This window comes from Pollachius pollachius, assembly GCF_949987615.1.
Source record: "Pollachius pollachius genome assembly, chromosome: 20".
Classification (NCBI taxonomy): domain Eukaryota; kingdom Metazoa; phylum Chordata; class Actinopteri; order Gadiformes; family Gadidae; genus Pollachius; species Pollachius pollachius.
Genome location: NC_136953.1, coordinates 8,726,251 through 8,753,200, shown reverse-complemented (window position 1 = coordinate 8,753,200; position 26,950 = coordinate 8,726,251). Strand labels below are relative to the sequence as shown.

General features: G+C 44.1%; 2 protein-coding genes and 1 long non-coding RNA gene across 6 annotated transcripts; 1 reads left to right on the top strand and 2 right to left on the bottom strand.

Annotated features, from left to right (window-relative positions):
• Window positions 1-7,770: 7,770 nt before the first annotated feature.
• On the bottom strand, window positions 7,771-11,220 carry LOC307091184. 2 transcript variants are annotated; one of them, XR_013812709.1, is made up of 8 exons: window positions 11,063-11,220; window positions 10,881-10,949; window positions 10,403-10,506; window positions 9,668-9,842; window positions 8,957-9,036; window positions 8,773-8,854; window positions 8,459-8,670; window positions 7,771-8,143 (listed from the first exon to the last, which is right to left on the bottom strand). It is a non-coding gene; the product is annotated as an uncharacterized lncRNA (long non-coding RNA). The 2 variants fall into 2 exon arrangements; XR_013812708.1 differs by having other exon boundaries at window positions 7,771-8,670.
• Window positions 11,221-11,536: 316 nt separating this feature from the next.
• anapc10 (anaphase promoting complex subunit 10) lies at window positions 11,537-16,538 on the bottom strand. 3 transcript variants are annotated; one of them, XM_079758107.1, is made up of 6 exons: window positions 16,493-16,538; window positions 15,059-15,174; window positions 13,831-13,921; window positions 13,130-13,250; window positions 12,990-13,043; window positions 11,537-12,045 (listed from the first exon to the last, which is right to left on the bottom strand). In XM_079758107.1, exons 2-6 carry the CDS (start codon window positions 15,171-15,173, stop codon window positions 11,869-11,871), a joined length of 558 nt encoding a protein of 185 aa, XP_079614233.1. In that variant the 5' UTR covers window position 15,174; window positions 16,493-16,538; the 3' UTR covers window positions 11,537-11,868. The 3 variants fall into 3 exon arrangements, with proteins under 3 accessions (XP_079614233.1, XP_079614234.1, XP_079614235.1); XM_079758108.1 differs by having other exon boundaries at window positions 15,059-15,188; window positions 16,493-16,534; XM_079758109.1 differs by having other exon boundaries at window positions 16,369-16,506.
• Window positions 16,539-16,581: 43 nt separating this feature from the next.
• On the top strand, window positions 16,582-26,832 carry LOC307091180 (ATP-binding cassette sub-family E member 1-like). Its single transcript, XM_079758105.1, has 19 exons — window positions 16,582-16,730; window positions 19,474-19,680; window positions 19,917-20,002; window positions 20,548-20,645; window positions 20,913-21,030; window positions 21,400-21,537; window positions 22,002-22,071; window positions 22,203-22,299; window positions 23,181-23,270; window positions 23,741-23,862; window positions 24,266-24,390; window positions 24,573-24,669; window positions 24,753-24,812; window positions 25,137-25,195; window positions 25,290-25,400; window positions 25,689-25,831; window positions 25,931-26,053; window positions 26,251-26,362; window positions 26,492-26,832. The coding sequence occupies exons 2-19, from the start codon at window positions 19,578-19,580 to the stop codon at window positions 26,537-26,539; spliced, it is 1,800 nt and encodes a 599-aa protein (XP_079614231.1). The 5' UTR covers window positions 16,582-16,730; window positions 19,474-19,577; the 3' UTR covers window positions 26,540-26,832.
• The last annotated feature ends 118 nt before the right edge of the window (window positions 26,833-26,950 follow it).

Below are 26,950 nucleotides of genomic sequence, written 5' to 3'. Positions count from 1 at the left end.
TACATACCTCATTTGTTAAATTTGGTTAATCTAATCAAAAGTTGTAGCAGTTTACATATTTTGCAGCGCCCCCTAGAGGCCATTTTTTATCTGTGTGTTTGACACTCGGGCTCCAATTTTTCTATAGACCCTAAACTTCAACTTAGAAGTGAAAACCAAACTTTAACACCAATTTGAAATGACTGAGAAAAATTACACATGCATCCGACCCCACTAACAGCCACTGAGGTGGTGGACAAAGTCAGCGACTGTGCTGAATTCTTCCTGGATAAAATCCCACCGGAAATACCAGGAGTGTTGGCTGAGGGGGAAATTAACAACCCTGATCGCTACAAGCCCTTATGCCAAACAACGAAAGACGGTGTCAAGAGGGTGCCGCATGAGAACTTCCGCATATATATACACAGTACACACAGGAAAAAGACCAGACAAAACAAAATGGTGGTCTGACACTGAGGTAATTTAATATTTAATTTGTAACCAAAATAAGGACTTTAGTTAACTGTTACTATGTGTAAATAAGTATGCAATTAAAATAGTAGCTGTTGTTAATGATGCAATATGCTACTTGGATATTGAACTAGAATGACTTTACAGCGGGCAACTTAAATAAACCTTGATTTCTCTCTTCTTTGCAGCTTGGAACTAGTCAGGCTTTCAAAAATGACTACAAAAATCATGGGGGGACGACTAATAGAGGGCATTTGTTTCCAAGTGGTCAAGCAAAAGATGAAGCAATTTTATCCACATACACCCTGACCAATATTGTGCCACAAGAGAAATCATTCAACGAAGGGAGCTGGAAGAGAATGGAGTTAGCCGTAAAAAATATGATGGATGAATTATGCTGCGACGCCGCGGGCAATCATAAAGCTTTTGTTGTGACTGGAGCGATTGCCAGTGATGACAGAAATCAAAAAAGGGTCAATATACCAGCAACTCTCTGGACAGCATTTTGCTGCTGGAGCAAAATTAAGGGGGGAACATGGTTAGCAGGCGCACACTGGGGTGACAACGTTGCAGATACTCCTGGGAAAATGATGGAGACCAAAACTTTAGCAGAACTGAAATCTAGTCTTGGAGTTGAGCCCTTTCCCAATAAAAAGCCTGAACCCTCTGGAGTTGGTCTGCATAATACTCAAGCTAATGTAGCCCTTTTACCCCTATAATAAAGAGGGCAGGGCCCTAGGTTCTTCTATTAATCTTAAATTATTAGTTTTGAATTCCTATATTTGGTAACCATATAACAAGAGCATCCTTAATGAATATTAAACACTAAACATACACAATATCAACACTCAGGGGCGCCGAAAAGGGGGGGTAAAGGAGACGGATTCTAGGGGCCCATGATGGAGGGGGGGCCCAGAGAGGCACCTCATGATGATGAAATTATAATACAGAAAAAATAATGACACTAAGTTATTAACTAACATATAATCACACATGTTTTATTTTCCATGTCCTGGTAACAATTCCTTTATCTGTTTTGGAAGCATCAACCCCTGCAGGGCCCCCCCTTCCCCCCCTCTATTTACGTAAAATGGTTCAGTCCGACTGGATCAGCTGCGGTAGCGCACCGGCGGCCACAGCGGGCAAAGCGGAGGAGACAGCAGTATGCCTCAAAAATCAGGCAGCCAAAAAAGAAAGGAAAATAAATTAAGAGAGGAGAAGGAGTTGAAGGGTCGACAATATGTCACCCAGTATTTCCAAAAAAAAGGTGGGTTTGTTGTGGTGGAAAGTTATGGATATTAACTTTGTCCCTGTCTGTGGTCTATAAGCTAGCTCACTTTTCTCACCATGTTAGCTCAAGAAAACTCTGGATTTTTACATTTTACTGCTATATTAGTTAAATAATCAATCCAGTCAAACATTTATCAAGCTGTTCTTATTCAATAATAGTTGATCTCCCCTCTGTGAAAATGATGCCTCGTTCTGAACAGAGTCAAGTGCACCAGAAGCTGCAGCAGCTGTCTGTCAGCCCCCAACTCCCCCTGCCCCTGAATCAGCCCCAGTGCCCCCACATGAGGAAGGAGGTGAGCAGCTGTGTGTGTTGAAATAATAATAATAATAATAATACATAATATAATACAAAATATAATACATTTTACTACAGTCTCAAAACAATACAAAGATGAAGGTAATTCATTAAGAAAATGAATAAAATAAAAGGCATTTTGAACAATTTTAATGGTTTAAAAAGCATAAACCCTTTTAAAAAATGAAATAGAAGACGTGCAGTAAGAACAGAGGAGAACATCTGTGGTGTGTGCAGCAGACTGGGGTGACTGCTCTCAGTCCAATCAGAGAAGTTTACATGTTGGTGACTATGCTATTACAAATAGTTATATTATAGGAAATCCTATATAATTAATGTATGTCATGTACACTCTACAGAGCCAGGTCCAGGACCCTCTTCTGGTTTGTCGGAGGGATGTGGAGGAAGTGGAGGAAGAGATGGAAGAGGGTACAGATGACAGTGAGAGTGCAGAAACACAGGCGACAGAGAGTGAGGGCGAAGAAGTTGAAAGGAATTCAGAGGAGGATGGACTGAATACAGAAAGAGCCAGAAAGACAACAGAGAGGCAGGAAGAACAACAAGCTGATGTTCAGGTCTTTGAAAGGGAAGAAGATCATTTGACTGATGACCCTGGTTTCTGGCCAGCAGCTTTAACTGATCAGGATAGGGAGAAGATAGTAAGGAAATTGGCCATGAGAGAGAAAGAAGTAGAAATGCCATGTGATTCAAAGGGGAAGCCATTCCCTGACTACCTGAATTATACAAAGGCAGCAAATAAAAGAGAAAAGGTAAACAGAGACTGGCTGACTTTTAGTCAAAGTAATAATTCACTTTATTGCATACCATGTGTGCTTTTCTCCCATGTACAGAAAAAGCCTTCCACTAGTGCACTGACCAGTCAAAATGGGTATAAAATGTGTGATGTGGATTGGCGTCGAATGTACAATAAATTCCCAGTCCATGAGAGGAGTGAGGCACATAGAGATTGCTACTTAAGATGGAAAAATCTGCAAGGATCTGTAATGAAAGATAGAGGTGTGGATTCTCTGTTAAATAAGGAGTTGCAAACAGAAATAGAGAAAAATAGAGCCATCTTGGAGAGACTCTTAGACGTAACCCTACACTTGGCCTCAAGAAACCTGCCTTTCAGGGGCAAAACCAAAGACCTAGATGACATTCATAATGGCAATTTCCTAGGCACACTGGAGCTCTTGTCACATTATGATCCTCTGCTGAAAGAGCACTTTAAAAAAATCAGGGACAACAAACAAAAACAAAAAGAAGGAAAAGGAACCAGGCTAACACATTATCTTAGCTCTGACAGTCAGAATGAGTTTATCAACTTATGTGGAAGACGAGTTCTGAAAAGAATTCTGCAGGAACGGGAGGACGCCATATATTATGCTGTCATCTGTGATGCCACACCAGACATTTCCCATACTGAGCAAAATGTGGTGCTCCTAAGGTATGTTAAATATGACAAAGAAAAAGATGAGTGGGAAATTACGGAGAGGTTCCTTGAATTCAGGGATTTTCACAAAAAGACGGGGAGTGAGATCGCAGAGATGATTCATGCAGTTCTTCGTGACCATGGGATAGACATCGGTGATTGCAGAGGGCAGGGCTATGACAACGGGGCTAACATGTCAGGGAAAATAAAGGGAGTCCAAGCTCAAATACTGAAGAAAAACAAGCTGGCTACTTATTCACCATGTGCCTCCCACACATTAAATCTTGTTGGTGTGCATGCTGCACAGTCAAGCCCAGAGGTATCCACATTTTTCGGCTGCATAAATCGCCTGTACACATTTGTAAGTGGCAGCCCAGAGCGTTGGGCCATCTATAAAGAGCAAACAGGTTGCTCATTGCATCGCCTATCTGATACCCGCTGGAGTGCAAGGATTGAGGCTGTTAAACCTGTGGCCAAGCACCTACCTTCTGTCCTCAAATCCCTTGATAGCATAGTTATGACATAAAGTCTCACCAGTGAAGCAAGATCAGAAGCTAATGGTTTGAGGAAATACTTCATGTCATTTGATGCTGTTGTTCTTCTCACTGTCTGGCTGAAGGTACTGTAAAGTATTGACAACAGGAATGTTATTCTCCAGTCAGGAAAAATATCACTTGACATAGAAGCAGCCAATATCAGAGACTTGACAGAAGAGATGCAGTCTCTAAGAGATGCATGGGACACTCTCCTAGCTGAGGCAAAGTTGATAGCTGGGGAAATGAATGTTACACCTCAGTTAAGCAAGGAGTCCAGCCGCCAGAAGAAAAGGCGGAGATTCCATGATGAAACCGCTGAAGAGGAGACAACTCAGGAGAGTTCAGAAACAGTGTTTCGGAACACTGTGTTTTATACAGCCATGGACCGTATCATCAGTGACTTGGATACTAGGTTCCGGGGCATTGCACATATTGTCAACGAGTTTTCTGCTGTTCTGAAAGTTGGGCAGATTAGTGAGGGCAAAATCTCTTCTGTGTGCCAACCACTGATCACAAAGTATTCTAGTGATCTTACTCCTGATTTTGAAAATCAAGTAAGACACCTAAACAGTGTATATGCAGCCAACTTCCCCCCTAACCTGTCCCCTCTTGAACTCCTGAATGCAATTTGTAAGCTGCAGCTGCAAAGCATCTTTGGAGAAGTGTGCATCGCCTTGCGCATATTTTGCACCCTGCCAGTTACTGTTGCTGGTGGTGAGAGAGCGTTCAGTAAACTAAAAATGATAAAAAACTATTTGAGGTCCACAATGTCTCAGGAAAGACTTTGCAGTCTTGCCATGCTGTCAATTGAGAGTCAGTTGGCTAGAAAGCTGGACTTCAAAGACCTGATAAGTGATTTTGCACATGAGAAGGCTCGGCGTTGGGCTTTGGGTGAGAAGAGTTGAGCAAGGACCAGTGATTGAAAGGTTGCAAAAGGAAGCTTGACTCAGTCGGCAACGTTATATTATATATTTGCCATTCTTTCATATATTAAGTTCCACTTAAATGATGAGAAATCATATATGGCCATTTTGTATTCTGATGGCGTTTTTGTTTTTGCTGAGATTTTTTTCTCTCCACTGATTATAATTGCTATTTCTTCATGGAAGAGTTTATTTCCAATTTAAGAATCAGTGGTGCAGCAAATAAATTACTCAAAATGAATTCCATTGTATTCAGAGTGCTCAGTTCTTCCCCTACTGTACATGTCAACTGTCATGCTGTTCTTCTTTCACAAATATGGTAATGATAGTCAAAAATACCATTAAAATGCATAATTGTATGTAAAATAGCATCAAAAATTTTTGCCGCTGTGTTGGGGGCCCTGTAAAGATTCTTTTCATGGGGCCCAAAACCCCTAGCGGCGCCCCTGTCAACACTACACGTATTAGTAAGCAGCCAACAAAAAAGTAAGTAGTAGAACTTATTTTAGAACAAAATATAAATGCATGTGCATGTCACAGATACCATATCACAATACAGGCTATAAGTAATAATAACATTACTAAACTAAGCCGGCATAATATATAAAAGAACACAAAAGAAAACAATCCTGTACAAAAAGAAAACCCTGTTGCAGGCCTGTTGATTATAGTAGTCCTCTTCGCTCCTCCGAGCCAACGGGAACACGGTAGGCTACTCACACGTCCAGGTGAACGGCAACGGGCGTCCTTGAATGTCCGTGGAAAGGCCAGTATCGGGAAAGTCTGCGAAAGTCTGTCAAAAGGACAAAGACGCTCCTCACTGGCTTGTCGCTTGATTCCTCTTCGCCAGAGGAAGGTGAACCAACTCTCGTGGTCACACTCACTATCTGGTGCGGCGGTCCACGGGAAAATCCCTTCGTAGTAGAGTCGCTAGCTGCGCTAGTTAGCAGGCCACTACTGTTCAGCTCCTTGCGTTAATTAACTGACCGGGTCGTTAATGTGGACTGGTCCGGTGGAGCTTTTTAGTAAAGTTCGTATTGAACTTTATCTTGCATCTTCAGAGTTGCTGATATGTCATCAACAGACGGTACTCCAACGAAAAACATCTAACGAACGTCTTTCCTCCATTCTCCCCAACTCCAGCACGTCTTCTCTCCTCTCCCTTCCCGCCTTCATCACATTCACCCACAAACACCTCATCGCGCCCCCTCCTGGCTGGATGGCCATATCACAGTTCAATTAAGCAAAGGATATATACAACATTTATAATACATCAAATAACATCTACAAAGTTTGCAACCATTACACAAACGTCAAAAAACATTATGAAAAATAATACTCGTATATAATGTTGTTTATTCTTATGAATAACCAGAACCCGAATCCCAACTGGGTTACACTAACAAGGGAAATTTTTGTCTTCTCCCTACTCCTTCACCTTTTTATAAAATTGATTATGCTTTTACTGATCAATACATATTTGGTAGCTGGACCTGAATGGAGATAGTACTTAAAAGTCTCAGATGAGAACTTTGAGAATCTACTATCTGCCAGCAAAGTCTTTCCTGCAACCTGAACCTCAGTATGCTAACTCTGGTGCTATAATATGGTCTGTTGCTTTAAAGACATATTTACTGGTTGTTATAATGGATAGTACCTCTTTCTATTTGATGACAGTACAAACAAGTCATCTTCTTGCTCTCGCTGCATTAATATTTTAATCTCTTCTGCATCTTCTTTATGATATAAATAAAGCAACCGATACTGAGTGTGTTTTAGTGTTTTATCTTGACAGTACTGTGGTCCTACCAGGTTGGGTGAATTATATCATGAATGAAAGACACAGTCACACAGATGTTAGGAGATAAACCTCTCCCTAACTAGTCCTGCTGCAGGGTCAGGGGTTCTATTCCCATGTGTAACTCAGTAGGTAGAGTTACCTCCCACCTCTGCATAGCAATTTGGAAAAATGTTGATACAAATGAGTGGACAGTAGGGTGAGCATCCATGTGACCACATGAATGGATAATATTAATAATAGTAATATTTTTCACCGTGTTGTCCATGTTTAAATAGCCTGCATGAAACAACACGGTAAGAATGCACAGGACAAGGTATTCACAGCAGCACCCCCTACCACCACACACTAGTACTACCACAGCAACGCAGCCTCACACAGGGACTCTGTTGATGCAGATTTTGGACTCCATTTTCGGAACATTGTAGTTATGTAGCCTAGTGGGCCATCGGGTTCTTCAAAGCACCACGGTTGACTTTTCCTAAATCCTTGTGAATTCTCCACGTCTTTCCTTGATCTCACGAAGATTTTCATAGAGGTCAAGGACAAGTGTTTAGGAAAGGTCGTAGGCATATACGACCAGAGCCTAGTCTTCCAAATTCATTACTAACTACAGTACTACTACCACTACTTCGCTGTCTCCTGTTTCCATCTCGCAGAACATGATTCATGTTTGGTATTGCACCGTGCCTATATGATCCACTAAAGGCCAGGGAGACGTGCACAAAGGACACACCAAACGCACGCAGGGTACGGCCGCCATCATGCACATGCGTACTCGGACTAGGCGTGAGGCATAATACAGCCTTTACAAGGACGCAGGCGTAGCTTATCGTCACGGTGGCGTGGCAAACCGTCATGTTGTAGGAGCACCTCAGATGAGCGACTTGTTTGGCTCCCTTGTCACAAATGGGTAATGTTTGCCTTCAGGGATGCTTAACGATTTGGTATATTATATATTGTGTCATTTCTGGAAAAAATATGCAAAATAAAGTAAACCAAAATAAATACTCAAAAAAAAAATAGATTCCTACACCCACACAATGAAAGGGAAATAATCGTTGCCACATTTTATTTCATATTTGACAGTTTGAATTATTTTTCCAATGTTAGCAAAGCTGAGTTTGTTTAAGTCTCTTTTCTCGACCACTATCTTCTGTCTGAGCCTGAGGAGGGGAAGAGGAGGTGTACTGGAGGAGAGGAGAGAAGGAGGAGAAAGGAGTTCTGGAGAAGAGGAGACGGGATACTGGAGGAGGAGAGGAGAGAAGGAGGAGAAAGGAGTCCTTGAGAAGAGGAGGGGAGGAGACGGGGTACTGGAGGAGGAGGAGGAGGAGAGGAGGAGGGGAGGAGGAGGAGAGGAGGAGGGGAGGAGACAGGGTATAGGAGGAGGAGAAGAGGAGGAGGGGAGGAGACAGGGTACTGGAGAAATGGAGGGGAGGAGGAGAAGAGATAATGTTAATAATAACCAAAAAATACGCTACAAATAAAAAGACAGACTAGGGTACACACAGTTTTCATACAGGATACATACACAGTTTTCATACAGGGTACATGCACAGTATTTATACAGGGTATACAGTTCAATACTAGGATACACAGTAATAGGGTACATACAAAGTACAGTACTAGGGTACATATACAGCATGCATACAGGGTAGATACACAGTGCATTAATAGGATACATACACAGTATTCATACAGGGTACGTAGACAGTATAATACTAGGGTACATACACAGTACTAGGGTGCAGTAGAACCACAGGATAGTGCAGTGCTGTTCTCAGGCTCTTCCTCTGTTATATGAAGTGACACTCCGTCTGATTGGTCCCACTTCCTGTCAGTCTGTTCAGTGTCAAATGGGAGGCAGCCGCTACTGGACAGGAGCGACTCCTGGTCCAGGAGACGCTCCCCATTGGATGCTGGCAAAGGTGAAAGGTCAACAGTATCTGCAGGAGATAGAGACACACACACACACACACACACACACACGTTAACATACACACACCTTGGCGTACACAGATACTGTGAGTACAGGAACAAACACTCACTCAGTCCGTCCATGTTGACGGTCTCAAAGGTCCCTGGAGGGTCCATCAGAAGTACAGGGTACTTGAAGTCAAAGGAATACCACTGACACACACACACACACAAACAATTTTCATTAGTCTTTCTCCAATCTTGAAGAGTTTTGTCAATATATTTTTTATGTTGGCTTCAGTTAAGCTGACTCACCCTGGATTTTCTCCTGAGAGAAATGAGGATCCAGCAAAGCACAGCAAGGGCTATCACTATTATCACTAAGAAAATATAACCTGTAGAGAGAGAGACTATTATCTCCAACAACAGACAATATGTAGAGAGCGAGAGACTATTATCACCAAAAACAAATAACCTGTAGAGAGAAAGAGGCTATTATCACCAACAACACATAACCTGTAGAGAGAGACTATTATCATCAACAACGCATAACCTGTAGAGAGAGACTATTATCATTAACAACGCATAACCTGTAGAGAGAGAGAGACTATTATCACCAACAACACATAACCTGTAGAGAGAGAGAGACTATTATCACCAACAACACATAACCTGTAGAGAAACTTTTGTCACCAATAACACATAACCTGTAGTGAGAGAGAGTAAGAAACTATCATCACCAACAACACATAACCTGTTGAGAGAGAGAGAGACTATTATCACCAACAACAGACAATATGTAGAGAGAGACTATTATCACCAACAACATATAACCTCTAGAGAGAGAGACTATTATCACCACCAACACATAACCTGTAGAGAGAGAGTAGACTGAATTAAAGGGTCTCCCTATATGAAATATATGATATATTGTATAGAGAGACATGTGTGTGTGTGTGTGTGTGTGTGTGTGTGTGTGTGTGTGTGTGTGTGTGTGTGTGTGTGTGTGTGTGTGTGCCGCCCTACCTGCAATTGTTGAAGCCGTCACAATGGCAACTGTTTCGTCAGGGATGCTGGTTGATTTGACGAGGCTTGCTGTGTTGTTTCGCTGCTGTGAATAGCTGGAAGTGGTTGCGGGGTGCATTGCTTCCTGTGTGGTTGCATTTCCTCTGAGGGTGGCTAAGGCTGAGGGTGACGGTGTCTTTACGGAGAGAGAGGAGATGGACTGATGTTTTTGTGTTGATATCTTCATTTATGCAGACATGCGGACACTGATGTACTACATGTAGCTCCGGGTTAGGCTTTACTACAATTGGAGTGTTTACACAGACCAAATGGCAGGTTTGCAACAAAGTCAGTGCTACACTGGGCTTCCATCGCCTCAGTTTAAGCACGGGTACTCAGCCCAACAAATTCAAGCCTTCCCTGATGCCCCCAATACAGCGCTACCTGCTTGGATTGATAGACAATACCAGGTGAATGATTGGGTCTCTTCTCACTGAAACTTGCATCATTAAGAACAGCCCACACATCACAGTAACTAATAATAAGTAATCCCCAGTGTTGACTGAAGCCAATAACATAAGAAACTATAAAATAATTGTAACTCCATGCTTAACTAAAGTATCAAAACATTCTCCATACTAAACTATCAAATCACTCTCCATACTAACATATGTTAGACATCGACCAAGAAACTAGACAAAGCCCTTGCTTGATGCTTTGGCTATTTGCTGTGATGGAAGTGGATATTGACATTACCATGGAAATGTTTGCCGGTATCCTGGAAACGAGTGTGGATGAGCCTTTATCTGCTGTGGTTGGCTCAGAACTTGTGGAAAGGTTTTGGACGGTGTCTGGCTGCACTGTAGGGACACAATAAGTTACACACAACAAGGGGAATATTTTCCTTCTAAGTCCCTCAGCATTATAGACTATAGAGGAACAATTGGTTAATATCTCAACCTTCCTTCACAGTAAATGTCCCCTCAGAGGTATAGTGGAACACTGGGTTCACATCTGGACTGGACCATCCTTCTCAGAATTTGGTTAATATAGGTATAGTCCTTCCCTCACAGTAAAAGTCCTTAAGTGGTCTTGAACATTTGGTTAATATCTTGAACTTCCTTTACAGTTTAAGTCCCATGAAAGGTATAGTGGAACATTGTTAATAGCTGATCCTTCCTTCACAATAAAAGTCCCTCAGAGATAAAGTGAAACATTTGGTTAATATCTGCACCTCCCATGCTCGCAGGAGTCCACCGAGTGGTGGAGGGGGTCGCAGAAATAAGAGGTACCAAGAAGAGCCCTGAGAGAAAGTGAGAAAGGATGATGATGGTTAAACTTGAACAGGTTTCAAACTCACTGGTTCAGCTTTCAATATCATGTTTTCACTTGAACAAGTATGAAAGGAGAACTCACCTGCAAGGTACACTCCTCTCAACCGATACATAGTCATCATGGAAACAAAGCAATCAGTCCGTTCCTAAGGATGGAGACCTGTATCTAAGGTACTTCCTGTCCTTATGTGCCACTCTCTATCTGATTTAGTATATCTCTCTTCTTCGACAAGCACTCTGGCTCAGTATGTCACTCCGATTCTCAGCATCTCTCGAGGGCGCGAATGTGTCACACAGGAAGTCACAAAACCACTAGGTGATGGTCCACACAGGAAGTGAGGATGGAAGACAATTTGTAGACATTTACCACCTCACGCTTTGTACAAGTATCTATACTTTTGACACACACTTTGTCACCTGATGTACAGCGAGATGGTAATCGTAAAAGTGAGACGTGTATCAATACATAAGACTGTGATGGTAGAAGGGAAACATGAAGATGTATGTGCTGTGTTTATAAACCACAAGAGACTGGCATATACATGTGAAAGACATTTTTAATAGAAACACAGCAGAGAAGAGGATACACATGGTCATTTGACACACAAAAAGGTTCTTCAGCATCATCTATACGTGTGTCCTCCCCTGCAAACGCAGCCAGAAGCACATGGTTCCTGGCACGCGTCTGGGACGCGGCCGAGTGGCACGCAGCAGGGTGTGTGAGGAGAACCTCATCTTGTTCCTCTGTAAGGACGTCCAGAGGTAACCAGGTGCTTTTGATTCTCCACCATGAGAGAGAGAGAGAGAGAGAGAGGCCCCTGGTCCTAACGCTGTTGACATTTAAATTCATGTCCATATTGATTATAAGGATTATGGTGGGCTCCGGAGTCAGCGGATGGTCCTGTACATCATGAAGTCCACCGTGGTGCATCGTGGGAACTTCCCGATGGAGCTCTCCTCCACCGGCGTGTAGATCTTGATCTGTCTCATGTGGGTGTCCCGGCCGTTCTGGTGGTTGGCCAGCACCGCCACCTGTATCATGAAGGTCCGGATCGGGCTGTTCTTCTGGAGTCACATAGAAATACTATCAATACTAGATGGACGGTTTCCCTGTTGTACACATAAATACTACTTATACTACATAGAGGCAGGGTTTTCAAAGTGTGTTGGAGTGAGTGCCCCCTCAGAGCACAAATAGAGAGCTGCGCCGCCCCCCAAACATTTTCAAAATCTTTGTTTTGAAAAGATCTTTTACACAATTGAAACATATTTTTTAAACATCTCAAACACCTGTGTGTTTTTAAAGAACATTTTTTTCTTTTACACATTTTAAACATGTTCTTTAAACATTTGAAACATCTATTATACATCTAGATATATATATTGTTTGGTTTATTTTTTGCTTGCGTTGCCCCCCCCCCCCGAAGAGCTCTGGCGCCCCCTAGGCGAGGTGCGCAACACAGTTTGAAAACCCCTCACATAGAGTATATTACACAAAGACCAGTCCCTCCAGAAAAATGCGGTGTTTTTTTGTGATTGTTGCGGTCAAAAATCCTTGATTATGCGGCACGTTTTCTTAAGAAATGCGATGAAATATGCGGCATATTTATGCAATTTTATGCGATGAATTTGCGGGAACTTGCAAAAATTGCGGGAATTTGCAAAAAAATGCAGCTTTTCGATGACGTTCGCGTCGCGTAATTACGTCACTTCATAACGTCCCCATGGCAACAGGTGGAAATGGCTGCTCTTGTGTGAAGTAAACGCAACATTTTTAAACTTTCTGCTAAGATATATGTGACTTTTTTGCAACGAAAATGTGGGGATTATGAAATCAGGCAAGCCCCGCATATTTTGCGCGGAAATCAGCAAATTATGCTGTGAAAGTGCGGCATATTTGAAAAAATGCGGCCCCCGCATAACTATGCGGACTTTGGCTGATTATGCGTTGAATTATGCGATCGCATAATCGCGTTTCTCTGGAGGGACTGAAAGACATGATCAATTACCGTATCCAGCAGGGATATGTGAATCCACCCACTTGGCTCCACCATCTCTAATTGCTGCAGAGACAGACAGATGGGTAGAGGTTATATGGAGGTGAGACAGGTGGGTAAATATGGGAGGTAGGACCGGTATAGGTTCTTACTCTAACTTCCTGCAGATTGTGAAAGTTGTTTCCGACGCGGACAGAGATCTTACTGGGCGTGTAGCTCTCGTCAGATTTATAGTCGGCGTAAATACACAACATCTTCACAGTGGTCTTCCTCCTGCAAACATCAACATAAACATAAAAAAACATCTTGTCCATTTGAGGTGGTTACCTCAACGGAAGATGTTGACCAGGTGAGTTACCTGAACTGGATGTGGACCAGTTGATTTACCTGAACTGGATGTGGACCAGGTGAGTTACCTGAACTGGCTGTTGACCAGGTGAGTTACCTGAACTGAAGATGTTGACCAGGTGAGTTACCTGAACTGAATGTTGACCAGGTGAGTTACCTGAACTGGATGTGGACCAGTTGATTTACCTGAACTGGATGTGGACCAGGTGAGTTACCTGAACTGGATGTTGACCAGGTGAGTTACCTGAACTGAATGTTGACCAGGTGAGTTACCTGAACTGGAAGTGGACCAGGTGAGTTACCTGAACTGGATGTGGACCAGGTGAGTTACCTGAACTGGATGTGGACCAGGTGAGTTACCTGAACTGGATGTTGACCAGGTGAGTTACCTGAACTGGATGTGGACCAGGTGAGTTACCTGAACTGGATTTGGACCAGGTGAGTTACCTGAACTGGATGTTGACCAGGTGAGTTACCTGAACTGGATGTTGACCAGGTGAGTTACCTGAACTGGATGTTGACCAGGTGAGGCTGAGAGCCGTCAGACTGCCAGTATGTCTCTAGGTTGTCGTCCCGCAGCTGGTCCACTCCAAAGCCTGATCCGGGGACAGGGGAGGGGTTACTGTGATGGGAGTCCACTCTTCATTTGTCTTTTATAAACCATTTGCAGAAGAAACCCTCTGCTCCACAGTTCCTCGTCTATTCATATTCTTGTGTTCATAAATCAAGCTTGATCAATTTGGAGGGTCGTTCAGCTACGACTTAGCGAACAAAACAGGCTAGAGGGATAACAGAACATCTAGCAGAGTAACATTGTACTAACATAGTAACACAGTGCTAACAAGATATTACCAGAGCACCACAGTAATAACATAGTACTACCATAGCACCACACTACTAATATAGTACCACCATAGTTTAACAGCACTAACATAGCACCACAGTACTAAACTAGAACTACCACAGTGCCACAGCACATATTTTCACAGTACTAACATAGACCTACCATAATACCACAGTACCAACATAGCATCCATAAGTGCAAGCATTACCGCCATCTGCTGGACGGTCCCAGGAACTATGTGTTAAAGGAGCTCTACGCAACCCTCGTGACATAATGAGCCCACCAGAGAAATGCAGACAATTACTGCAAAAAAATAAGTTGTCAGCACAAATTGTGTCAAACGCAAAAAAAACAGCAACAATGTCAAAACTACCATTTCAAGTGTACATTACACACTTATTATACAGGCATAATACTTCACGTTTATGCTTTCTGGGCTCGTTTTTTACTCCATACCACATTGCTAACATAGTACTACCAGTGCTTATGAAGTACTACAATAGTACAAACATTGAACTACCACAGTACCACACAGTGCTAACATAGTACTACCAGTGCTTATGAAGTACTACAATAGTACAAACATTGAACTACCACAGTACCACACAGTGCTAACATAGTACTACCAGTACTTATGAAGTACTACAATAGTACAAACATTGAACTACCACAGTAGCACACAGTGCTAACATAGTACTACCAGTACTTATGAAGTACTACAATAGTACATACATTGAACTACCACAGTAGCACACAGTGCTAACATAGTACTAGCAGTACTTATGAAGTACTACAATAGTACAAACATTGAACTACCACAGTAGCACACAGTGCTAACATAGTACTAGCATAGCACCACTGTTCCCCTCCACCCTGCACTGTGAGCTACCAGGTTTGCACGAGGACAGCGACCAAACTGCCTGGGATCCGATCTCCCGGACGGTGCCCGTCCGCTCCAGCTGCTTGGGGTCAGCCCCGGGCGGGGTCTTGCTGGGGGTGGCCATCCTGAAAGGAGAAGCCTGCAAGGTGAGCACCACCACCCACCTTAGAGCTCTACCTGCCAATCACATTGGCTCTAGCACTTAGCTTACCACAGACATGTCATGTGTCTCAGCTAGTCTTTTATTCCCCCCCCCCCCCCATGCACATTGCATCAAAAACAAGAGTCAAGCTGTTATTATAAGTCTTAACAAGAATGAATATAACTTCTGAAATAGATTTTCTCTATTTCCCCACATGAAATACTCATTAAACATGTTGGTAGTTATGGTAACAGTATGGTAATGATGATAAATGGGCTAAAGTAGTTATGGTATCTATATCTACAGTCAATGGTATTTATGTTAAAGATATAGTCACAGTAGTTATTGTAACAATATCTAAGGTATATGGTAGTTATGGTGAAAATACCTATGGTAACAAAATATTTGGGACATCATGGTATTTATGGTAACGATATCTATGGTAGTTATGGTTACAATATCTATGCGCAATGGTAGTTATAGTAAAGATACCGACGGGCCATGGCTCTCATGGTAACGATATATGGTGCATGTTAGCTATGGTGACGATATCAATGGTATTTGGACGGTATCGACATCGATGATACATGGTAGTTATGGTAACGCTTTCGATGGGCCATGATTGTTATGTTAACGATTATATGTCGTATATTGACGGTATTTAGCCGCAAGCGACAAGAAGACGTTGACATTAAAACCTCTTTGTAGCAATTATGACCCTATTTATGGAATTATAATTCTTATCCAATTGTGTTTAATCAGCGTTCTGACGTGATTGAACGCTTCAGACTTATTGACAGAAAGTTGCTCATAGATAGCCATTTTCTTTGGGAACCACATGCATACCGATTCAAGGAGGATGACCCAAGATATCCAATAGAGTTTATTACATTTAAATATAATCTGATAATTATATTTTCATGAATAGGGCACTCCATGGAGAGAATGGCGACCAATAGCGCGTAGTGCCAACAACCCCTTAGTTTATTGCGGCCATACGGTAGTTATGGTGACGGTAAATGGTCTATGGTAGTTATGGTAATGATATCGATGGTGTATGGTAGTTTCGGAAAATACATTATGGGCTATGGCACTCCAGGTAACGATGTATTTAGGCTATTGATATTACCATGACTCATAACATGGGAATCAACGAACGGTCTCTAACGACTCGTACCTCAACGTTTAACGCGGCTCAGTCCACGTCAACGCGACAAATGAAGACTCTGCTTCGATACACTGAGGATATGACACGTATATAACAGGCTCTACACACAACGAAACACCGATATGGTTTATACTTAGCAAGTTGAATCTCCCACTCCCTCGTCCACCGGGTCGCGGGGTGGTGACGTCCGCCGGGTCGCCGGGTTGTGACGCGGCACGTCTCAGATCTTAGTGCGTGTCGGCGCCATCTCTCCAGACCGGTTGAAAGAACACGTTGCTTCTGGAAGATCACTGATTCCTGGCAATATAATAAGCTCTATCCCACACTCATCGGTCGATGTTAAGGAGCGCGTTGTTAGGAGCCAAGTAGCGGTGAGTTTTTAAATCTTGCTTGTCTTCTCCGATGCAATCTATTACATAGAACCGCTACTTCTATAGGATATCTAATGCATAGAATGTCTCAAACGCAGACACAGCTCATCCACAGCATGGCAGCTGTCAAATAGAGGGACATGGAGCTGTTACTTTGCCGTGTGGGCATCTACTGTCTTAGCTCACCTCAGGATCATTTTAACACACTTTGAGTCGACTTATATGTATATTGCCATTGGAGGGTGTGGATTCAACGGTGGCGGTCAGAGAAGGGTTAACCTACTGGTGTGTTACCGGTCGTTACACCATGTCAGGTAGGAGCAAACAGCTCCAGTATCCAGCGTTTAGAAAACACCGCTAAACTAAAGCTCATCGTTACAACATGAAAAACTTGAAACCACAAGGAGGAAGTATTAGGGGATTTAACTTTAAACAACTTTTTTAGCAACTTTCAACAACCATTGCCGACACGCACTCTGCAGGGATAACAGAACTCTGGCCGACTTCCACATTACTATCACAGTACTAACACAGTACTCGCATATTAGTTACACTAGTGTTGACAAGGTGTGGATATCTTCCCACCGGTGGATGTTCTTCTGAGAACCCCGCGGTTTCCGGCAAAAACAATGAATCATTGTTTGTGTGTAACTTTCCCTGCCCAAATCAAAACCAGAGGAGACAGCTGCTGCACAAATCAAATTAACGATTTTTCTTTTAATTTCTAAAGAGCTTCAATTAAATAAACTGCAAAACTACCACAGCACAAATATTGCTGCTTGGACCTCAGTTGCTTTCAGATCCACTTATCCTCCCAAGTCAGTAGCCTAAAGATGTACCCAAGACACAGCTTCCATACTATCAGGGTAGACCTACTTCCAATTATTCCAGAGTAAACAGGTGGTTTGTACATGGTGGAAAGTTTGGATTGCCCGGCAGGCCTAGACACCAGAAAAAAGAAAAACATTTATACCTGTTCTATTCATTTTTTATTAAACTACCAAACCGTTATTATTTGTCATGGCACTGTTAGTATGAACACTGTACTACTAACATAGTACTATCACAGTGCTAACCTAGTACTACTAGCACAGTCCTAACATTGTACTAGCACTATACTACTAACGCAGTCCTGACACAGTGCATTTAGTCCTATCATAGTACTAGTAAAGTCCTATCATAGTACTCGCACAGTCCTGACATAGTACTTACACCGAAATACTAACAGTCCTAGTATAGTGAGAAGAAAACCACACTGTCTGTATTTTTGGCAAAACTTCTCAAAGAAAAATGTTAATCACATTATTATTATTAACATAACCTAATGATCAGTTTAAGTGAAAAGTCATTCACCTTAGGACCAGCTCAGCGCCAGCATTTAACCAAGCTGTTGTTGTTAAGGCTTCATTACAGTCCAGACATGGACACAATCTTCAATTATTCAGGATTGTATCAATCTGTTGATAAATATGCGTTATAACACATTCAAGACATGGACACAACCTTCATGTGATGTTACTCCTTAATGACTCTGTACTGTCTAGGCCCTACTTGCACCTTAATGACCTGTCTCTGTACTGTCTAACCCCTACCTGCTCCTTAATGACCTGTCTCTGTACTGTCTAACCCCTACCTGCTCCTTAATGACCTGTCTCTGTACTGTCTAACCCCTACCTGCTCCTTAATGACCTGTCTCTGTACTGTCTAACTCCTACCTACTCCTTAATGACCTGTCTCTGTATTGTCTAACCCCTACCTGCTCCCTAATGACCTGTCTCTGTACTGTCTAACCCCTACCTGCTCCTTAATGACCTGTCTCTGTACTGTCTAACTCCTACCTACTCCTTAATGACCTGCCTCTGTAAAGTCGGTCCCCTACCTGCTCCCTAATGACCTGTGTCTGTACTGTCTAACCCCTACCTGCTCCTTAATGACCTGTCTCTGTACTGTCTAACCCCTACCTGCTCCTTAATGACCTGTCTCTGTACTGTCTAACCCCTACCTGCTCCTTAATGACCTGTCTCTGTACTGTCTAACTCCTACCTACTCCTTAATGACCTGTCTCTGTATTGTCTAACCCCTACCTGCTCCCTAATGACCTGTCTCTGTACTGTCTAACCCCTACCTGCTCCTTAATGACCTGTCTCTGTACTGTCTAACTCCTACCTACTCCTTAATGACCTGCCTCTGTAAAGTCGGTCCCCTACCTGCTCCCTAATGACCTGTGTCTGTACTGTCTAACCCCTACCTGCTCCCTAATGACCTGTGTCTGTACTGTCTAACCCCTACCTGCTCCCTAATGACCTGTCTCTGTACTGTCTAACCCCTACCTGCTCCCTAATGACCTGTCTCTGTACTGTCTAACCCCTACCTGCTCCCTAATGACCTGTGTCTGTACTGTCTAACCCCTACCTGCTCCCTAATGACCTGTCTCTGTACTGTCTAACCCCTACCTGCTCCCTAATGACCTGTCTCTGTACTGTCTAACCCCTACCTGCTCCCTAATGACCTGTCTCTGTACTGTCTAACCCCTACCTGCTCCCTAATGACCTGTCTCTGTACTGTCTAACCCCTACCTGCTCCCTAATGACCTGTCTCTGTACTGTCTAACCCCTACCTGCTCCCTAATGACCTGTCTCTGTACTGTTTAACCCCTGACCTGTGTCTGTATTCACTGTATGTCGCGTTGGATAAAAGCCTCTCATAAATGACTAGATACTGAAGTCTCCTCTCTCGCCTACAGCTCTCCTGCTGTGTGTGTGTGTGTGTGTGTGTGTGTGTGTCTGTCTGTGTGTGTCACTGTGTGTTTGTGTGGTCCCAGCCTGGGTCCCCCACCCCCACCCCATCATGGCCGAAAAGAACACCAGGGTAGCCATTGTCAACAGAGACAAGTGCAAACCCAAGAAATGCAGACAAGAGTGCAAGAAAAGCTGCCCGGTGGTGCGCATGGGTGAGGCCGCTATCTATGAGCTAGGTCTGGAACTACAATTAGCCAAAGTTAGCTGCAGCTAGTTCTGGGGCTCCTGCTAGCCCAAACAAAGTGGTGTAAAAATTGTGTGTCTAAAGTTATGGAAGGTGTTATATATAAAGTGTATGTCTTGAGTTATGGAAGGTGTTTAATCTATAAAGTGCGTTTACAAAGTTATGGAAAGTTTTTCATAACTCATTATGTGTGTTTATTTCCAGGCAAGCTGTGCATCGAGGTCACGCCCCAGAGTAAGATCGTGTGGATCTCCGAGTCTCTCTGTATAGGATGTGGTATCTGTGTCAAGGTTAGTGTTACTACCACTAATCCTCTCTTCAACTCCCTCCTCCATCTCCTCCCCTCTTCCTATACTACCTATCCTTTTCTACTAGCACTGCCATGTTTATTTTCCCTGTTTTTACTTATCATCCCTACATCTGGTGTAAACTTTATGCCCTATGTATTGTTTGTTTCCCCTCTGAGTGTCTCTGTGTGTTTTTTTTTTCCCTTTGTACCTTGCGTCCATGTCCATCCTGTGTCAACCTCCGTCCTGTATGCTTGCTTTCTGACTGTCCCTGAGTGTATTATGTCTATAGTGTCAGTGTCTGATTGCTTGACTATATGTACTTTGTATTGACTTTATGTTTCTTATTTGTACAGTGCCCTTGGGCACCTTGAAAAAATAAAATGTATTATTATTATTATTATTATCCTCTCATTCCTCTTCTGTCCTGCTGAGGTCTTTTGTATGACATTGGTCAGTTGAATGAGTAGTCTGAGGCTTGTGTTTATTGTTGGTCATTGTTGTCTATCTCTTTCTAACACGGGGAACTCTCTGACCTGTTGTTCTAGAAATGTCCGTTTGGGGCGTTGTCCATCGTCAATCTGCCCAGCAATCTGGAGAAGGAGACCACACACAGATACTGTGCCAATTCCTTCAAACTACATCGGTATGCACTCACACACATACACAGATACACATACGCACACTCTAGAGTTTGATTATAACTTGGGAATTTTTCAACCTGGACCCTATTTTTCAATCCACAAAGGGCCTAAATGAAACCCTATGATGTAATAGTGCAATAGTTATTTTTAGATTGATCAGCTCTTGATTCGCCCGTTTGTCATTGTGACTAACCAAGTTTTGTGTGTGTGTGTGTGTGTGTGTGTGTGTGTGTGTGTGTGTGTGTGTGTGTGTGTGTGTGTGTGTGTAGATTGCCTATCCCCAGACCTGGTGAGGTCCTAGGACTTGTGGGGACCAATGGAATAGGAAAGTCCACCGCTCTCAAGATCCTAGCTGGGAAACAGAAGCCCAACTTGGGCAAGTTCGACGTGAGTGCCCCCCCCCCCCCCCCCCCCTCGTACTGGTCTCCAAACTGCATATTCTGGCTGAATGTTGACCTAACTGGTCTCCAAACTGCATATTCTGGCAGAAGGCTGACCTTACTGGTCTCCAAGGTGGTTCTACTGGGAGAGAGTTAAGGCTTAGTCATGGTTCCACGTCGAGGCTACCCAAGGGGGTTTACGTACCCATCACGTCCTTGCGGACCCTCCTTGCGTCCACCGCAACGGCCTGACGTGCACCTCCCAAAAATTGGAACCTTGCGTCGAGGGCTGCGATTGGTCCGCTCACCTAAACCCGACGCAGGAACAAAACAGGTTAACCAAGCCTTTTCTCACTGGTACTCCCGTCTCTCTCAGAACCCCCCCGATTGGCAGGAGATCCTGACCTACTTCCGGGGCTCGGAGCTCCAGAACTACTTCACCAAGATCCTGGAGGACGACCTGCGGGCCATCGTCAAGCCTCAGTACGTGGACCAGATCCCCAAGACGGTGAAGGTACGTACGGCTCTGTACATACTGTCTGCTGCTTCTCCTAATGCTGTGTAGTACTGCTGATGAAGTACCGTCTGCTTCTCTTGAAATACTGACGAGCACACTTTCAATACTGTCTAGTACTCTTTCACTCTTTACTGTCTAGTACTCTTTAAATACTGACTATTGCTACTCTTTAAAGACTGTCTAGTACTCTTTCGCTCTTTACTGCCTAGTACTCTTTAAATACTGTCTAGTACTCTTTAAATATAGACTATTACTACTCTTTAAACACTTTCTAGTACTATTTAAATACTTACTAGTACTACTCTTCAAATATTGTCTGGTACTCTTTAAATACTGAGTAGAACTACTCTTTAAATACAGACAAGCGCTTGCTCTATGGCTGAATTTAAATGCTAATGTTTAAGCGTAGGCGTTAACGTTGCATTGTAACGATGCACTGTTATTCCCACCTACTCCACCAGGGGTCAGTAGGTGCCATCCTCACCAGGAAGGATGACACAGATTCCCAAACGCTCGTCTGTGAACAGCTAGGTAACACGCACACACCGTCATCATAGCATAGGCTTTGCAACTCAGTGTTAAATACACATGTCACGTATCTACATCTATCCTCATTGGTTCGTGTGTGTGTGTGTGTGTGTGTGTGGCGGCGGCGGCGGCAGACCTGACTCACCTGCGGGAGCGTAACGTAGAAGCCCTGTCCGGAGGAGAGCTGCAGAGGTTCGCCTGCGCTGTGGTGTGCATCCAGCAGGCCGACATGTACGTCCCCCCGCCCTCCTCCTCCCTCTCCTCCTCCCCTGTGGTGGAGACGGGTTGTGCTAACAGGAGCTCACGCGTGTGATCAGCCATTACCGTTTTGAGAATCGGCCTCTTCTGACGTCACAAGTGGGCGTGTCCGCCTAGATGTGTGACGGACAGATGAGCAACGTTTGCTATGGTCCACTGGGTAGGCTGGTGGACTGATCGATCCAGCACACATCTAGGTGGACACGCCCACTTGTGATGTCAGAAGAGGATTTTCAAAACGGCTTGAAACGGCTAATCACCCTCACACCTGGTGGTATAATATGTCACCTTTAATAATTTAATTGAAGCCTTAGTATCGGTTCTTCTTACACCTAGAGGAAGTGCCCTTGCTCACTCCAAATGAAAGGGGTTATTTTAATCAGTATTTGTTATTTTAGTAAGCATTAGTCCACTTCTCCCCTGTGTTGTGTATTCACTTGTCCTCTCCCACCAATCTATAACCGACCATCTCACAATGGTCCCTCCCTTCACCTTTTTGTTTGGTTAATATCAGACCTAAAGTCCTGTTGTTAGACTTAGACTTGCTTGATTGTCATTCAATAAACACACCGTCAGTGGACATATTCAACGAAATTTCGTTACCTTGGCTCGCGGTGGAGTGGACACATAAAAATATCCAAATTGACAGCCCACAATGCGACCATATCCCCAAAAGAACCGTGCACACCCATTGGCTCTCTGAGGTCGTTGCTGCAGGCGTGTCGTCCAATGAGCGCGCTCCAATCAACCCAATGACTTAGCCTGAAGTGTTCACCCCTCCCTCTGCCTCCTCTACCCTCACCCGGTGGTCAGTGTGTCTAACGGTGACTAACAAAGTGTTTCTTTCTCTCCAGTTTCATGTTTGACGAGCCGTCCAGCTACCTGGACGTTAAGCAGAGGCTGAAGGCCGCCATCACCATTCGCTCCCTCATCAGGCCTGATCGGTAAGGCCCTCTCTTATTTATTGGATTAATTAACCTTCGTTTGAACCATGCTTGTCATTAAGATAACAATCTTGCTTACAATGGTGGCCTGGCAAAGGGCCAAGGGGGAGGGGCTAAAAAAGCATAGTCACAAAACTTGAACCCTGACCCCTGACCTCTGATTCTGTCTTGTAACCCCTGCTTAGACACCCCGACCATACTATAAACTCATAGTATTATATTGCTTGCATTAAAATTAGGGCTCAACGATTTGATTTGAAAATCATGTTCTATTACATCGCAATCTCGGTTTGAATTTGATCAATAGTTCAGCCCTGATTAAAACATATATTACTACTCACTAACTCTGTGTGTGTGTGTGTGTGTGTGTGTGTGTGTGTGTGTGTGTGTGTGTGTGTGTGTGTGTGTGTGTGTGTGTGTGTGTGTGTGTGTGTGTGTGTGTGTGTGTGTGTGTGTGTGTGTACGTGCAGGTACATCATCGTGGTGGAACATGACCTCAGTGTGTTGGACTACCTGTCGGACTTCATCTGCTGCCTGTACGGCGTGCCCAGCGCCTACGGGGTGGTCACCATGCCCTTCAGCGTCCGCGAGGGTGACGCCCGCACACACACTCTACATGTTGTGGCTCTGACGTCCTCAAGCTGCTGTCAGCCGTTGTTTTGATTGATTGTGGCTGTAAAGGGGATGAGGACCTGATGTACATACAGGCATGATTTGAATTCTCAAAACGGGGCCTGTTCTCATATTACATACGCACACACATACACACAAAGACTCCTCTCATTACAGTTGGATAAGTCTGTCTGTCTGTCTGTCTGTCTGTCTGTCTGTCTGTCTGTCTGTCTGTCTGTCTGTCTGTTTGTCTGTCTGTCGCTTGCTCTGACTCTCTGTGTCTCTCTCTCTGTGTCACTCTCTCTGTCTCCATCTCTCTCTGTCTCTCTGTCTCCTTCTCTCTCTGTCTGTCTGTGTCTCTGTCTCTCTGGCTGTGCGTCCAGGCATCAACATCTTCCTGGACGGCTATGTCCCTACGGAGAACCTTCGTTTCAGGGAGACCTCGCTGGTCTTCAAGGTGGCCGAGACGGCCAGTGAGGAGGAGGTCAAGAAGCTCCGGCACTACCAGGTCCCGCCCACTTCCTCTTCCTGCGCCAATCACTTCCTTTTATGCCCGTCAATCACGTCAACGCCTAGCAACGCTTGTGACCCCTGTGACAACTAATCAGCATACACACAGACACAGTATTTTTGTGATATTTTTTGTGTCATGTTAATTAATTAAGTGTGTGTGTGTGTGTGTGTGTGCAGTACCCCAACATGAAGAAGACTTTAGGAGAGTTTAGTCTGGAGATCAAAGAGGGGGATTTCACAGACTCTGAGATCATGGTCATGCTGGGCGAAAATGGTAAGCTGTGTTTGTGTGTGTGCCATACATTGACGATGCCGGGAAGATGGTGCATGTAATGTAATTATCTCTATGTGATCCAGGAACCGGCAAGACGACATTCATCAAAATGCTTGCTGGAGGTCTAAAGCCTGATGGTGGAGGTGAGACACACGCGCACACAACTACACTACAGAGCTGTGAATATAATTTGTATCAATAACTAATGTTATTTCTGACAAAATATAGCCTATCACTCGAAATCCATTTTTTCCTTATGAAAGTAACACCAGCGCTTGTCCGATCAATGAGAATTTGGTCGAACCAGTGCATATCAACCAACCGACCGACCGACCAGCCAGACTGTGACACACACCCCCCTGACAATACAGACACAAACGGAGGTCCAGCTCTGTTTCTCTCTCCAGGTTGTGTGTATTGAGTGATAATAGTCTCTCTCTCTCTCTCTCTCTCTCTCTCTGTGTCAGGTGACGTGCCCATCTTGAACGTCAGCTATAAACCTCAGACCATCAGCCCGAAGTTCAGGGTCTGTCTTCAACATCATCATCATCATCATCATCATCATCACTGCTCCCTTATGAAGACCGGTCAACTAACTGTGTGTGTGTTTGTGTTTCCAGGGCAGTGTGAGGGCTCTCCTCCACGACAAGATCCGAGATGCCTACACACACCCTCAGTTCATCACGGACGTCATGAAGCCCATGCTGATCGAGGCCATCATCGACCAGGACGTAAGACCCACCCACTCTGACCCCACCCCCAAAGTAGCCCTATAACCTTTCCCCAACATATCCCTCTAAACCCCCCCAACGAACCACTCTAACCCCCCCTCCCCCCCCCAAAGTAGCACTCTAACCCCGCCCCCAATGGACCACTCTAACCCCGCCCCCAATGAACCACTCTAACCCCTCCCCCAATGAACCACTCTTAACCTCTCCCCCAATGAACCACTGTAACCACACCCCCAACATATCTCTCTAACCCTGCCCCTGACTAACCACTGTAACCCCGCCCCCCAGGTCCAGAACCTATCAGGTGGAGAGCTGCAGCGCGTGGCTCTGACGCTGTGTCTGGGGAAGCCAGCCGACGTGTATCTGATCGACGAGCCCTCTGCCTACCTGGACTCAGAGCAGCGTCTCATGGCCGCCCGCGTCATCAAGAGGTACCGCCACATTAAACAATATACACCACTATAGTGTGTGTTTGTGTTCACAAACATGCACTAAATACATTGCTTACTACTGTGTGTCTTTGTGTTCAGGTACATCCTCCATTCTAAGAAGACGGCCTTTGTGGTGGAGCATGACTTCATCATGGCCACCTACCTGGCAGACCGAGTCATTGTCTTCGATGGGATCCCCTCTACCTGTACCGCAGCCAACACGTAAGACACACACACACACACTCAGTCACTCACACTGTCTCAGACTTTGTCTCTTGAGTTTTTTTCAATTAAACAGGAGGCCTATTTAATTGTTGATTGATTCAATTATTAATTTGATGTTTGTTGTCTGTCCACGTCATATACCTTCTGAACCAATCAGACAATAAAGTTATATCTCTCTCCTTTCCTCACTGCAGGCCTCAGGGTCTACTTGCTGGGATGAACAAGTTCTTGTCCCTGTTGGAGATCACCTTCAGACGTGACCCCAACAATTTCAGACCACGCATCAACAAGCTGAACTCCATCAAGGTACACACACACACACACACACACACGCATGCACGTTATACTCTGATAGTCCCCCAATAAAAATCTAACATACAATAAAAATACATTTACAATAATCTAGGTAATGCTCGCTCTCTTCCTCTCTCCCAGGACACGGAGCAAAAGAAGAGTGGGAACTACTTCTTCCTCGATGACTAATCGACTTCCTTTGGGACCAGCTCCATCTTCCTGATATACGTCTCGCATCACAGCTCATCTAACATCACGGTGCTCTTCGTCCTGACATCCCAGTGCTCCTCATGACATCACAGTGCTTCTGTCAGTGCTGACTGAATGTGGCTGGGATGAGGAGCTTGGGGTTGTCGTCATTCCTCTGCAGCTCTGTCGGGAGGCGATTGCTAATGCTGCGTAGTGTTACGATACACATGGCCTGCAGCCGACTGAGCCACCTTCACTGGCTACATGTCTTTAAAGATGCCTCGTAATCCTGTATTCACAATAAATATCTTGATTCTTGCTGTCACTTGACTTCATCAATTATTAATGAATCCATCGAAGACTACAGCTAGTCAATGAATGTATACCAACATCAAACAACCATTCAATCGA

Excerpts from the sequence above, each read along its gene's own strand:
- anapc10 (XM_079758107.1), bottom strand. The coding sequence starts at position 15,173 with ATGGCCACCCCCAGCAAGACCCCGCCCGGGGCTGACCCCAAGCAGCTG. Across the intron at positions 13,251-13,830 it reads CTGGTCAACATCCAGTTCAG|GAGGAAGACCACTGTGAAGA; the intron begins GTAACTCACCTG and ends TGATGTTTGCAG. Across the intron at positions 12,046-12,989 it reads ACATATCCCTGCTGGATACG|AAGAACAGCCCGATCCGGAC; the intron begins GTAATTGATCAT and ends ATGTGACTCCAG.
- LOC307091180 (XM_079758105.1), top strand. The coding sequence starts at position 19,578 with ATGGCCGAAAAGAACACCAGGGTAGCCATTGTCAACAGAGACAAGTGC. Across the intron at positions 24,391-24,572 it reads AGAAGCTCCGGCACTACCAG|TACCCCAACATGAAGAAGAC; the intron begins GTCCCGCCCACT and ends GTGTGTGTGCAG. Across the intron at positions 25,196-25,289 it reads CCATCAGCCCGAAGTTCAGG|GGCAGTGTGAGGGCTCTCCT; the intron begins GTCTGTCTTCAA and ends TTGTGTTTCCAG.